Below are 14,901 nucleotides of genomic sequence, written 5' to 3' on the forward strand. Positions count from 1 at the left end.
GATTCCAGCAAAAAGTACATTCTCTTAGCACAATCTAGCTCTGAGTTGGACACGTTCAGGCCTATTGAAATAATTTTAAAAAGGCCTTAGTATACTTAATCAATGGGTTGGATTGTAGCCTCAATCATTAGTTTATCCAGAATGCCTGACATCAGCCCTACATCTCTGGGCAGCAGCCAATGGGCTGATGCCTGCCACTCTCCCCACCCCCTGTGTTCCCCTTTAGAAGATTATCTGGGTCTGGGGGCTGCCATCTTCATTTCCCACAATGGGCTACAATGTGGGAAATTAACATGGCTGCTCTGGGACTCAGCGACCTGATGCTGACCCAAGGTCACCTGGAGGAGGTCCACTTAGGTGGGTCCACTCAAACTTGGACTCTGCTCTCCAAAGAGAACAAGGCCTAAGAAGTGTGTGAGTGAAAGAATCCATATTTTCTGTTTGTTGCAGAAATAGGTGTGGGTTGTGTTGTTCTTGTTCTTGTTTGTTCTCCAGCCAAATCTGTTTCTGTTATCTTGTTCCGCTGTGATAGTATATATTTCAGTCGTCCACCTCTCCCATGAAATGTCCTAATTATTCAAGCTAATCTTCTTTTGATTTTCTGTTCCATCAGCCCGGCTGCTTTGGCTACCCGCTCAGCATCTTCTTCATAGTCATCAATGAATTCTGCGAAAGATTCTCCTACTATGGAATGCGAGGTGATTTTTGGCTTTACTTCTGCTGGATGCTTGTGGATATAGTGACTGAGCGCTTTCTCCCCTCCCGCCTTTCCCTAATTACCCTCCTTGTTTTCTTTCCATAGCTGTGCTTGTGCTCTACTTCAAGTATTTTCTCAACTGGAACGACAATCTTGCTACAGCCATTTACCACACATTTGTTGCCCTCTGCTACCTCACACCTATCCTTGGAGCGCTTGTAGCCGATTCCTGGCTGGGAAAGTTCAAGTGAGTGCAATTTAGAATACCAGAATAATTCTGCAGAAGACGCATCTGAATTGCGTGAAGAGAGTCAAGCTGTTTCATTCGAAGGGGCATTACTTAAAAGAACTCTGGGCACAGAGGCCTGTGACATTGCTTTATATAAAATGTACACATATTAATTTCTATGTATAGATGCCTGTAGGCAAATTAATGGGGTGAGTAGCTGGGGTCCCACCAGCTTTCTGGTGTCAGCAGTTTGAATCTGTGTGGCAGGGTGAGCTCCTGTTGTTATGTCCCAGCTTCTGCCAACCTAGCAGTTCGAAAGCATGCCGGGGCAAGTAGATAAATAGGTACCACTGTGGTGGGAAGGTAAACGGCGTTTCTGTGCTCCCTGGCTTCCGTCATGGTGTCCCCTTGTGTGAGAAGCAGTTTAGTCATGCTGGTCACATGACCCGGAAAGCTAGCTGTGGACAAACTTTTCAGTTCCTCGGCCTGAAAAGCAACATGAGCACTGCACCCTATAGTCGCCTTTGACTGGACTTAACTATGTAGGGGTCCTTTACCTTTTTACCTTTTTAGATATACACACATGTCTGAAAGATGGGGAAAGGAGCTTTTGTGGAGCTAACAAAAGCTTTGGCCTAATACTAAGATGAAGTAGAGCTTCTACTTCTCCCTGTTAACCTCCAGGCAGATGCTGTGCGCTAATGACAACAGCAAGGCAGGCAGAAATCCACCAAATCTACCTCTCCTTGGGTTGAAGACAATGAGATTGAATTTCTGTCTGTTTTGCTTCTATAAAGATGTAGGCATTGGCCTGGGCACATCATTCTAAGCTGTCATGTAGATGTGCAGATATGCAGGCTTCCATAGAGGAGATGGCAGCTGCTTTTACTTTTTCCTGGATGTTTTGCTGCTGCACTGAGCGAAGCCATGGCTTAACAGGCTGCATACACAGTAATCAATTTCCAGCACAAAAATGTAGCTTTCCTCAAACTTTAAATCATTCATGTTTGCCCTCAATGTGTTGCTTTTAATGTAGGTCGATTCTAGAACCTGCCATTCACAAGGGTTGGTGTGATTACTCAATACACAGTTTGAAAACCCTCCCCTTGATTAGGTTATCCATGTCTTTTCCTCTGTGCCCCTAGTGAATGAAGCAGGACATGGGGATTGTGCATATATCTGTTTTCAAAAGGACACACTGGGGCAGTGTAGATGCAATCTGCTATGAGCTTGTATTTTCAGAATGAAACCAGTTTCTCAAGATGCACTTTTCATGGGCAAAAATATGCAATGGAGTTTAGATTGCATTTGTACTGCATAGAAAAGAATCCCCAAGTGCTCCATCTCCATTGATTCGATAATGAATGTGTATATGTAACCTTAGTGTGTTGTCTGAAACCAGACTAGCTATGACCAACGAGGGTTGGTCTTATGGTTGATGGCTTGTGGTTTATCCAGGGCACCTAAACCACAAGCCTAGATTCAGACAACACGCCAAACCATGGCTTAGTTTGGTACAATGACAGAATGACCGAGAAGCAGTAAGGTGGCTGAAACCTTGAGTCCTGAAGGCTGCATGCCAATGCTAAGCCATAGTTTGGATTAGCATGACATGTGAACTAGGCCAATGTGTATTTTTTTAATAAAAAAAGTAAGCTGTAACTTTGTTTTGTTTTCTTTCCTACATGGAAATGAAATTATGTAAGCTTTGAAGTCTCATGAGACTAGTTAGCGAAGGTAAAGGGACCCCTGACCATTAGGTCCAGTCATGACTGACCATGACTGACCTTGGGTTGCGGCGCTCATCTCGCTTTATTGGCCGAGGGAGCTGGTGTACAGCTTCCAGGTCACGTGGCCAGCATGACTAAGCTGCTTCTGGCAAACCAGAGCAGAGCACGGAAACGCCGTTTACCTTCCCACCTATTTATCTACTTGCACTTTGACGTGCTTTCAAACTGCCAGGCAGGAGCAGGGACTGAGCAATGGGAGCTCACCCCGTCGCAGGGATTCAAACCGCCGACCTTCTGATTGGCAAGTCCTAGGCTCTGTGGTTTAACCCACAACACCACCTGTGTCCCTATGAGACTAGTTACTTAGTAGTTAATAGTATTTGTAAAACCTTTTTATAAGTTCCACATTTCAGCTTGCAACTCAGGCATGTATCATAGTTGGTTTTGTGCATTTGGGATGTGGCATCATACTTTTGTTTTACTTATAAAATGTATTAGCTTATTTTTTTAAAAAAAAGAATGCTATCTATCTATCATCTCTCTCTCTATCTATATCTATGTATCTTATACAAATAGAAACTGAAGTGCAGATTGCCAAACAATTGTATCGGAGAGAGGATGTGTACAAGAGCTTGTTAACTATTATAATCAGGCAGGTTGGCCACAACAATTAAGAAATGTTCAGGTCTCATGTTGCCAGTCCCTGCTCGGTTTTACCCTGTGTGAGTAGGAGTGTGTCTTGAAGTTCCTCTCTACTCAGTTAGACTGGGCGTTCCAGTTTTGTGGGAGAGAGTAGATGCCATGGGTGATACCTGTTGCATGTAAAAATTGGACAGCGCCAATTACGTAAGGTGCAATACGTTGTAGGTCATGCTGTCATTACTGTAGCATTGAATAACCTACAAATAATAATCAGCACATTTTTCTATCCCTTTTTCCAACATGATGACTCACCTTGGTCAGGAAAAGGGCTGTAGCTCAGTGGTAGAACACATTGCATGCAGAAGGTCCCAGGTTAAGTTCTCTGCTTCTCCAGGAAAGACTAGGAAAACCTGGAGAGGCGATGTCAGTCGGTGTTGTCAAGTCAACACGAAGCTAGATGGACCATAAGGCACATTCCAATCTTCCTGAAATGTTTTCCTGAGAAAAGAAGTTTCTCTTCCTGAATGCTGTGTTTTGCATTTTCTTTTTGAGCTAGCTATATGATAGTACTTTTCCTACCTTCTGCTAAGTATGATTGCTTAGTAAATCCCTAGATGTTTTTCTTTTAACTGAAGAAAATTGCAATGCAGCAAATCCAATCTGAAAGCAGGAAACGGGTTTTGCACAGAGGCCTACTGCTCTGGGTGCATAGAAATTTTGAGTCCCAGGGATATGCATAGGCATGATTATTACAATTTGTATAGCAAACACAGTTGCTACACATACGTTGCTGCTGTCCTTAGTGAAACCATAAAGCAGGAGCAGGACCCTAGTGCCCTCCAGATATGGTTGCACTACAACTTCCATCATCCTTGATCATTGGGCAGGCTGACTGGGTCTGATAGGACTTGGAGTCCAAGCACATCTGGAGGGCCACCCCCTGCGTTAAACTGTGGAATTACCCTTAGTTGGAGCTAAACCCCATTAAAATCAACTGGACTTACTTTTGAGCAGATGTTGATAGGACTGAGCAGTTAATTGTTCACCGTACATATTTGGTATATTGGTATATTTGGTATATTGTCTTCACATACAGAGCAAAATAGGATACTGAGCATGGAAGTAGTGCAGCAAACAAATGTTGAACGGACATGGAGTGCTCATGTTCAACAACAACATGCTCACCACTTTGTTGTCATGCTTTAGTTGTCTAAGCAAAATGCAGCATATTCAAGAAAGATAAAGGGATTGTGTCATTAAAAATACATCTTTTGTCTCCTTCCTTCATAACAGGACCATTGTTTCCTTGTCGATTGTGTACACAATTGGGCAAGCGGTCTTGTCGGTAGGCTCCATACATGATTTGCTGGATCAAGACGGGGATGGTCGTGTAGATAACGTTGCAATTCCCATGTAAGTTGCAGCAGTTACTTCTGCTCTCCTTGTAAGTGCAAATTGGAATCGAGTGGTTCAGTGTACCCACAAACCCTCTGTTTACTGTGGTTTGAACTGTTGCAGCCTTTGTTCCTTTCTTTGCATGACCATATGACTCCTATCACATGGCAAAGTCCAAGGAGCTTTATTTTCCTATCTCAGTAAAACTGCAGCTATCCTTTGGAGGAAGTGTTTCAATTATCATATTTTGTTCGTGCCTTGAAAACTGCGTGAGACATGTTGTTTTTGGTGTAGAACTTTTGTAATCTCCGCAATCCTGTCAGATAATCCTGTCACCTGCTTGAAAAATAATTGCATATGCCTGAAAACCTATTGCCAGATACACAACACGGAGATTCAGTTGAAAACTAACTTTAACTTTTGCCCCTTGAGGCACCATAGGTAAGCAGAAGTTCTCTTGTCAGAGTAGAGACATACAAAAGGAGGAAAAACTGGTGCGTTCAACGAATCAGCAACAGCAAACCAGAGAACAATATGGGTCAGCATTATTAGGTCGTGACTCAAGGAGCTCAGGCAGAGTCTTCTGTGCTAGGCCCCAGATCTACTGTCTCTTCACCCTATATATCTGTATACTTATGGAGAAGCTCAGCATGCTCACATTTACCTCTGTTACATGTGATTGCTTTGCATTTGGATTGCCTACTAGCATACAACCCAGTTTCTTAAAAGAGCAATCTTTGCTGTGAGCATATTTGTATATTTAAAATAGTTGTAGCATACCCAGGGACCTTATGGTGAAGGGTGAAACAACAACTATTAATCTATTTCTGCTATTGCAGTGCTTTCTCTATGGTTGGTTTGATCCTTATTGCTTTTGGAACTGGAGGAATCAAGCCTTGTGTAGCAGCCTTTGGTGGAGACCAGTTTGAGGATCATCAGGTAAGAAGTTCCAGAGGCGAGGCACTTAATTGGGCTTTGTTTTTATTTGGAGGAAGGTCACTAAAGGCTTATTGGCGTTTTGTAATTTATTTACAAACATACTGGTTGAGCCACATCAGATCTCCAGAGATAGGCAGCTCCGCAAAGGCACTTTCCAGAGCTTGCCTTCTCATTGTTTCATCTAAAACTCATATCTGAAAATGTTTCTGCTAGTTTTTTCCACTTACACCTACCTTGTCCTCTCCATCTCGCTGGAGTATTGCTGTGCAGGAGGAGAAGGAATGAAGATGAGAAATTTTCTCCAACCATTTCCTAACCTAGTTCCCTGTAATTTCCCTAACATAAGACGTGGGCAGTTCTACCAACGGCTATTATGGAGTATCAGTTTGTAGTCATTATGGTTCCATTAACCCTGTCCTGTCCAAATAATAATAATCCACCCAAGTCACAACACTAAATTGAAATGTAGAATTTGCTTCTTAAAATCTATCATGGTGGTTTTGCAAAAGCATGTATGTATGTATGTGTGTGTGTGTATACAAACAAGCAAGCAAACAAACAAATACACACACACACATACAGAATCACACACATGTACAGATGGACATTTGTCTCCTGAGACAGACAGATGCCAGCATATATGAGCATATACTGTAAAAACTAAAGCCCACACAGTCAAGCACTTGGTCATTATTCTCTGACCATTAGCTGAATTAGCAATTACTTTGCACTTTGTGCTTTTCCAAAAATAGGCTTCCAAAAAGATATTTTACACTAATGTTCTCCTTTGTATTTCAGGAAAAACAAAGAAATAGGTTCTTCTCTATATTCTACCTGTCCATTAATGCTGGAAGCCTTCTTTCTACTATAATCACACCAATACTTAGAGGTGAAAATTGCTTTTCTAATTAATGTGTGTGTGTGAGAATATTAACCAACCAACGTCAGGGTTCTAAGGGTGTGTCCAGACTGCTACTGCCGTAATTACTTGAATGTAATTTACACTTTTTTTTTTTTGCCAAATTACGTCATGAAAATTAGGGTGCGCATTGGATTTGATGGCGCCTTTACATTCGCCAGATAATACTTTTTGGGTTTCAAGGTTTTGAAAACTGAGGTGTGCATTAGATTTGATGGCTAGATTAGATTCGCAGAAATATGGTATTTTCAGATGGGATTCAATCACATACCACCAAATTCAGGTTGTGCAAGTATAAAGTTCCCTACAAATTTAGACTTTTAGCGATAAGGAAAGTGACGGCACTGGAAAACGTTAGATAACTTGCTTGACAAAATGTCATCAAACCTCCCCAAAACAAATCAATGTGAATTCCCAATAAATAGCCCGGGTTGTCTAACCTCCCTAGAAACTTTGTGCAGTGAACAGGTTGTCTGTGAGCAGCCTTAAGAAATGATGGCAAGGAGACTGGGCAAAAGTGTACACAAAAGTTTTAGTGGTGCCATTTAGTGATGACACAGCAGGAGTTAGGCCATTGTGTTATTGGTAGGATTATTCCTTAGAAGCATCCCTGCCTCTGGCCCCTTCACTGAGCTGCATGAACAGAATTCCACTGCTGCTTCCTTTCTACAATTCCTTATCTCCACCCCACCACCCAAAAAGACATTTTAGGAGGGTGAAGGGACTGCCTAGCAAGTGTGTGGTGCAGCATGGAGATTTGTGAGGCATAAAATGGAGACACACCTCTTTTGTCGGGCGAAGATCTCGTTCCACTTCTGCAGGGTCCTGTTGGATCCAAGCCAACGGCTCCGTATAGTAAGGAGACCACCATTAGCAACATTTAAAAGGGCCTATGCATGGCAGAGGTACAAATCTTTTGGCTGGGAAAAAAGAGGATAACTTGCCAGTGTTAGTAGTATCAACATTATGGCTTTGTAAACATAAAGTCATTGTACCAAATGTTCATAAAATACAGGGCTTTCCTCCTCAATGTAATCCTGAATATATATTGAAGACCATGCTTCCACACCTCACTGAGAATCTCTACTCTCTCCCATGCAAATCTGAAATGAGACTCCTCCTGAGAAATATCTATAGTGGTTACTCTGAATATGTGTGAGAAAATAGATAGATAGATAGATAGATAGATAGATAGATAGATAGATAGACAGACAGACAGAGGTAGATGGGTAAAATGTAGCCTACACAGACTTCTGCTCAAGGAAAGAGTCATGATAATATATACTATTTATTTATTCGATTTAGGGGTGGAATGTGGAATTCACGTCAGACAAAAATGTTACCCTCTCGCATTCGGCGTTCCTGCTATACTAATGGCTGTTGCACTGTGTAAGTCAAATGCTTTTTCATTTTCCACTTACCTGTCGTATTTGCTTTAACTCTCATTTGCTGCATTTTGTTGCAGTCTGGGTTCCAGAGGGAGCAATTGTGCTCTTTCTTCATTGATTTTTAACATTTTTTTACCTGCAGGCCGGCAAGGGTAGGATGGACAATGGCAATTTTGAAAAAGAGGTTTTTTTAAAAAAGAAAACATGTAGTAGCACTATTAAAATAGAAATATCAGAAATGGGATGCAATCTCTCTGTTGATCATCAGATCAGATTTACTCAGAGTAGACCCACTGAATTTAATGGAGATGGCTTATGTCCATTCCAGTGGGTTTATTCTGAGTAGAACTTAGCTGGATAGAACCCATAGGTTTTCTGGTACCCACTTCCTTGTTTCATCCTATCTGGATCAGCTGTGTATAACCTATGGAAATGCAAGTTGCCTGCATCCATGCAAGCATTATTTTAGATCCAGCTCTGAAATTGGCAGGCTCCCACATCTTTTCCACAGCTAAAGTAAAAGCAACTGGACCACTTTCTCGACAGAAAGGATTAGCAACTCCCTCATCTTCCCATCTGCATAGGTCTTCCTCATCAGATTGCGGCCTTAGTCTGTAATATGAGGGCTGTTCCTCTAGTGAGGCAGTGCTCAGTAGACTGTAAACTTTTTGTAACTTTTAGAGAGCAAACCCTAACATTACACTACGTTCTGGAGCAGCACGCCAGGAATCTGCTGTTCTTAAATTAATGTTTGGGAAGCTGTCAGACTTAGTAGGAGGAATGTGGTGTTGACGAAGGAGTGGGTGGGAGAGAGGAGATAAGAACTGGGGTGGCTAAAAATGAAACGTGTGTCGTTGGGAAGGAATATCATGCTATGTTGAACTGAGAGGAGATGGGGAAAGAGTTAGCAAACAAAAACAGCTGTAAAGAAAGTGGAAGGATGACAAGGATAGGACTTTATTTGAAGGGGGGAAAGGGTGTTAGAAGGGTGTGTGGCCAGTCCTACATCCTCAGGGGCACACATTCGGTCTTTGCTTCATCAACCCAGGTAGTGGTGGTTGGTGCCTATTGGTATTGGTTGGGTACAAGGTGGGGAGACCAACAGCAGGTGGCGCTACAGCCAACAAGAAGCAGAGGCAACTAGTTACAGTTTTGTCTACATCCTCCTCTCTGCTTAATTCTGCAAGGGCCATGTGGAGCTGGAAGAAGTGCCACCCCTTAGACTAGTTGTAAGAAGGCAGGTTGAGGTTAGTGGTCCCATTCGCTCTAATGAACCAACCTCCACTGAATCCAGATACTAGTCACAAGGCCTGATGCTTCGTGCTGCCAGTGGAGACCTAAACCTCTGTATTTTGCAGTGGTATCTCTTGCTGATGCTTACGGGCAGTTACAGTGCCATCCTGTGTGAAGCTTTTGGTGGAGAAATGAGTTAGATGTCAATGAGGAGGAACTCCTTTGCCACAGCTCCTACCTGAGCTAAGCTGTGAAAGTATTAAACTCTGAACGCTGTGATTTTTGTACTAGATCTTAAAGTGACTTCGTCAGCCGTTATGGAAATTTGATTTACCAGACTGCCTTTTGGCACTTGAGAATTTGTCCCTGTCAAAGTGTTACAGTCGAAACGTTTCCCTCTATTGTAATTTGCACAGGAATATAAGTTATTGTTTTATTTCTTCAATACATTATTTTCACCTGGGAAACTCATATGATATGAATTCTACATATTAGTTTTAATGACAGATTCCAACCCTAAGATAAAGGGATCCTCCCCCTCCCTGTAACCATCAACATTAGGTTACAATTATTAAAAGGAAGATGAGTTCAAATTGTTTGCATTTAACTATTTTTGATTGTGTATGGGTTTTGTAATACTCTCATGTTCAGTCTGTGTGCATGTATTTTTGTGTGCAGTGCCAGCTCTTACTTTCTTCCTCTCTCTGTTTCTTGCTGTGGTTTCTCTTGATAACCTACACTGTATTTGATGTTTATGGCCTGTGGACAAAATAAACTTAATGTAATGTACATTCTGTGTCCAGGGCAGCTGTTTATCAGCTCTATCTGGTACGCCGGCTGAGACCCTATCTGTCCGCAGACTGTCTCGCCAGAGTGGTGCATGCTCTAGTTATCTCCCACTTGGTCTACTGCAATGCGCTCTATGTGGGGCTACCTTTGAAGGTGACCCAGAAACCACAACTAATCCAGAATGCGGCAGCTATACTGGTGACTGGGAGTGGCCACCGAGACCATATAACACCGGTCTTGGAAGACCTACACTGGCTCCCAGTATGTTTCCGAGCACAATTCAAAGTGTTGGTGCTGACCTTTAAATCCCTAAACGGCCTCAGTCCAGCATACCTGAAGGAGCATCTCCACCTCTATCGTTCTGCTCGGACACTGAGATCTAGCGCCAAGGGCCTTCTGGCGGTTCCCTCGCTACGAGAAGCCAAGTTACAGGGAACCAGGCAGAGGGCCTTCTCAGTACTGGCACCCACCCTGTGGAACGCCCTCCCACCAGATGTCAAAGAGAAAAATAACTACCAAACTTTTAGAAGACATCTGAAGGCAGTCCTGTTTAGGGAAGCTTTTAATATTTAATAGGTTATTGTATTTTAGTGTTTTGCTGGAAGCTGCCCAGAGTGGCTGGGGAAACCCAGCCAGATGGGCGGGGTACAAATAAAAAAATATTATTATTATTATTATTATTATTATTATTATTATTATTATTATTATTATGCACCCTGGATCTCCTTGCATGGCATGGTCTTGCCCTGTCGCAGATTGCTACAACCTCAGCAAATCTTACTGTTCTTTATTTTTCTCTGCAGTTGTGTTCATAGTTGGAAGCACAATGTACAAAAAAGTTCAACCTCAAGGCAACGTAATGGTCCGAGTTGCTAAATGTATTACGGTAAGCAATATACAATTCATGGCTAGCATTTTCAAGGACAACTGTTAAGTGTCACAAAATTAAGTCTCTAATAATTTATTTTTTATTTCACCCCCCCCCCCCGCATTTGATCCTAGAGAGACAATAGTTTGTTACACTAACTTCAGTTTAAAACTGAAGTTAATGCCCTTGTTGAGTGGTCATGCCACTCAAATGCTGTGTATACACTATACTTTTAAAGCACCTTTGAAGCACATTTCTCCCCTCGAAGGATTCTAGGCACTGTAGTTTGTTTGCTGAGAACTGTAACTGTGAGGGGTGAAATACAGGGCCCAGAATTATGTGAGGAAAATAATTTCCTTTAAAGATATGTTGTGCACCCAGTCAAACATTAGGATTACATTATAAGTCCCTACAATAATTCTAGATAGATAGATAGATAGATAGATAGATAGATAGATAGATGATAGAAAGATTAACAGAGATTAATGCCTTTAACATAGGAGTCTAGTTTTAGTTTGAATTACTTTTCTAGGTTCTTCCTAAATGCCACTCTGGAATTGTCAGGAACATCTAGATAAAGATTTCTCAAACTTGGGAAACTCACCAGCCGTTTTTGGACTGCAATTCCCATCATCCCTGACCACTGGTCCTGCTAACTAGGGATGATGGGAGTTGTAGTCCAAAAACAGCTGGAGATCCAAGATTCGGAAACCCTGATCTAGATTGTCTGGAACATTGTGGAAAAGCGATATTTAAAAAGCAAACAGCTGCCAATAGCACCTACGTCTAGACATATATATAGTACAGAAAACAGAGGTTTTGAGGTCTCTGCTGATATAACTCTGTGAAGAACAAAATAATACATTTGCACTTCCAGGGAGGCGCCTCCGGCAATGGCTGGATTCCTCTGATCGGGAGGAATCAGCTCCGTGGAAATCTGGGTCTGGCCGCCACGGCGAAGGCGGAGACCCGTTAAAAATCACAGGCGGGAGAAGCCTGTGAGTGTGGGATTCGGCGGGCACCCTTTGCGCCTCCCCCACTCGCAGGGAAACCCGGTTTCGGGGATCCGGAGCGACGTGGGGTGAGCGGCGCGGTGCTTCGAATCACCTGCTTCTTCCACGGAGCGAAGCCGCATAGCTGTTGTCGGAGAGCGCTGACTTTTTCCTGTGGACAATTTAACTCTAAAGTAACTACCCGTGAGTAGAGCTTAACTGGGAAAATTGGATTTTTTTTTAAAAAAAAGTCTAAATTGGCATTGAAACGGGGAAGGTTCAATACAGGTAGTCCACCTTCCCCTTTTGTAAATAGACTGAAGCAATGGAGGCTGCAAGCTGAAGTCTTGGAAAGCCTTTTGTAAAAGACTAATTTTCCATAAGTAAAGAATATAATCCCCCCTTGGAGGCAGGAGAAGAGGGGGGAGGGAAGTTGTCAACTGAGTTTGCCTGCGGAAGAGACCAAGAGAGGTAAAACACCGCCGCTCGGACCCTGGGAACGGGCTGCTAGAAGGTCCGACGTTTTGTTGAGACGTTTATTGACAGTGCTTGGATCGTGTTGACAGCTAGCATAAGAGAAGATACATTGTTTCTACTGTTTCCAGCAGTGAAAGTAACTGAAAATTGAAATTAGTTTGGGATCGTTTGAACTGTGCTTTAAGAGGATATTACTTATCAATACAAATATAAACTGTTTCCCTCTAGTGGAAGTTCTTGAAACTGGCGGCTACATAAGATCTGGGCTGGGAAATTTCCAGTTGTAAGATAAAAACCGTGAGACTGTGAGTTGACCTTGAATCTATTGAGTGTTGTGGCAGATGCGAAAGACGGAATGTCGCCAGAAGAGGCCTTAGTGATTGTACTAGTGAAAATAAATGATTCGCTAGAACAGCTTCACAAGAAAATGGATGTGATAAATATGAAAGTGGATGCTGCAAATATTAAAAATGATTTAATGGTAGAAAGTTTAAATAACCTGGGACAAAAGGTGAATATCAATACAGAAACCACCCAGAAATTGATACAGGAATCTATCCTGATACGGCAAACTGCGGATGAAGTTAAGGAGAAAACTCTCACTGCTGAAGTTAAAGTAATTCAGCTGGAGAGGGAGAGAGTCCCATCCATACAAGGACGATTTGATGAATACGAGCTGACACCTGATATGACTGAACTTAAAGAGAAACAGATGAAATTGAGGATCAGAGCCCTACCCGAGGAAAAGGAAACCTTGATAGAGTTTCAGGAGGAGATAGGACTAACATTGGTTGAGAAAGAGAGGTATTGGGGGGTTAGTATGACCACCAGAAATGTGAATTTATTCAAGGGCAACTGTGAAGGACGTTGGCTTGAAGACAAGGGGGATTTGGAAATAGGGCTAAATTGGAAGTTGCTATTGTTGGGCCGAGTTGCTATGGTGGGGACGAGGGTTGCGGTGAGGTCGGGGATGTTGCTTTTGTTTCAAACATTGCATGTTTTGGATGGGAGGGATTGTTTCAGGAGGTGGCAGAGGGATGTCTCTAGATCTGTATGGCAGGGCAGGAAGCCTCGAATAAAATTTAAGATATTAACGGATGCTAAAGAAGGAGGTGGACTTGCCCTGCCAAACCTCTAAATTTTGTTGTGAATCATCTGCTTTTTGCTGGCAGAGAGAATCAGCAGAATCCGAGACCAGGGAGAAGAGCTGGTGGAAGAAGACTGGAAGTTTAAAGACTATTTATAGAAATATTGCAAAATTAATGAATGTTAGAACAAAGTGGGAATGAAGTTATGTGGCTTTAGAAGAAATGTTATAAGGAATTAAGTATAAATAGATTAATTGAGCATTAAAGGGAATAAAATAAGGTTAGAATGTGTTAAGATAATTATAGGATATAAAACAGAGGAAGATGGAAAGGAATTGCTGAAATAATTAATTGATGTGGAAGTCGTGGAAATAAGTGAATGAAAGATATGACATTGAAATTGTTTAAAATGGTCTTTGTTTTGTTTTATTTGTCTTGCATTGTATTGTGTTGTTTTTTGTTTCTTTTTGCTTCTTTGCTTTGTTTAACTCTTTTTCTTTTTTTGTAACTTTTAAACTCTTAATAAATATTATTTAAAAAAACAAAAACAAAATAATACATTTGCATTTAAAATGCAACAACGTTATTAATAAATCTACCAAAATAGCTCAGACAGTTTACAGTAAACCCTTTGAAAGGAGGGGGAGGTGGGCAGTGATGACAGTTGCCATATCCTGTTGGCAGAGTTTCTGTCTTTGCTTCATTTTGCATTTTGGTCTGCTGGGAAGCAGTTTCCTTTCCACAAGAATTTGTGAAAATAATTTTGGGGGGAAACAACAACTTTGTTTAACCAATTGTAAATGGTGTCTTTGCAGTTTTCTATTGGAAACAGATTTAGACATCGCAGCAAGCAATACCCCAAGAGGGAGCACTGGTTGGACTGGGCTAGCGAGAAGTATGATGTAAGTTGTGCTCGTTGTCTGTTCAGAGAGCTTAAAAACCTGGCCCCTTATATGACATATTTCCCTTATACTTAACAATGCAAAGTTTAAGGAGATTCCATGACTTCTGGCATCTTGAACCCTTTGTAAAATCTCTCTGCCTGTTGCTTCCAAGTCCAGTAGATCACACAGGGATTTACAGCTGATTGGAAAGGCAACAGCCATTGAATAAGATCTGAATCCACACAGTTCAGAGATTTAAATAAGTGCTTGAACTAGTGTCAAATTAAAAGAAAGAGGGCTCTGTGCGTAAGCGTCACTTAAGACCTTAAACAGTGTAAGGCAACTTTCTATGTCCAGTAAGTCACTAAGCTGATCTAAGGGAAGCAGAAGATCAAAATCAATAAATGCAATTGAGAAAGTTGTGCCTAATCTGCAATGGAGATCTGGTGTTTAATTTACCTATCCAGTCTTTGGTAGATAAAGATGCTGCATTGTTTCTGAAATAGAACCAGTAGTCTCCTCCTTGTGCCACCTAGATTATGTGTGGTCCAAATTGGCCGCAGTTGGAAATGTGCTTCCTATATTCTGTATGTCGGTTGTGTTATCTCATCAGCTGTATTGTTCTGGCACT

General features: G+C 41.8%; 1 protein-coding gene across 1 annotated transcript in view; it reads left to right on the top strand.

Annotated features, from left to right (window-relative positions):
• Positions 1 to 14,901, top strand: part of SLC15A1 (solute carrier family 15 member 1) — a 39,783-nt gene that overhangs the window by 9,216 nt on the left and 15,666 nt on the right. The window contains exons 3-10 of the mRNA XM_082218634.1: positions 614 to 698; positions 803 to 944; positions 4,592 to 4,711; positions 5,533 to 5,632; positions 6,431 to 6,521; positions 7,857 to 7,940; positions 10,765 to 10,847; positions 14,202 to 14,288. Of these exons, the coding sequence (XP_082074760.1) occupies positions 614 to 698; positions 803 to 944; positions 4,592 to 4,711; positions 5,533 to 5,632; positions 6,431 to 6,521; positions 7,857 to 7,940; positions 10,765 to 10,847; positions 14,202 to 14,288 (792 nt within the window). The remainder of the gene's footprint in view (positions 1 to 613; positions 699 to 802; positions 945 to 4,591; positions 4,712 to 5,532; positions 5,633 to 6,430; positions 6,522 to 7,856; positions 7,941 to 10,764; positions 10,848 to 14,201; positions 14,289 to 14,901) is intronic.

The sequence above is a fragment of the Podarcis vaucheri genome (assembly GCF_965113315.1).
Source record: "Podarcis vaucheri genome assembly, chromosome: 4".
Classification (NCBI taxonomy): domain Eukaryota; kingdom Metazoa; phylum Chordata; class Lepidosauria; order Squamata; family Lacertidae; genus Podarcis; species Podarcis vaucheri.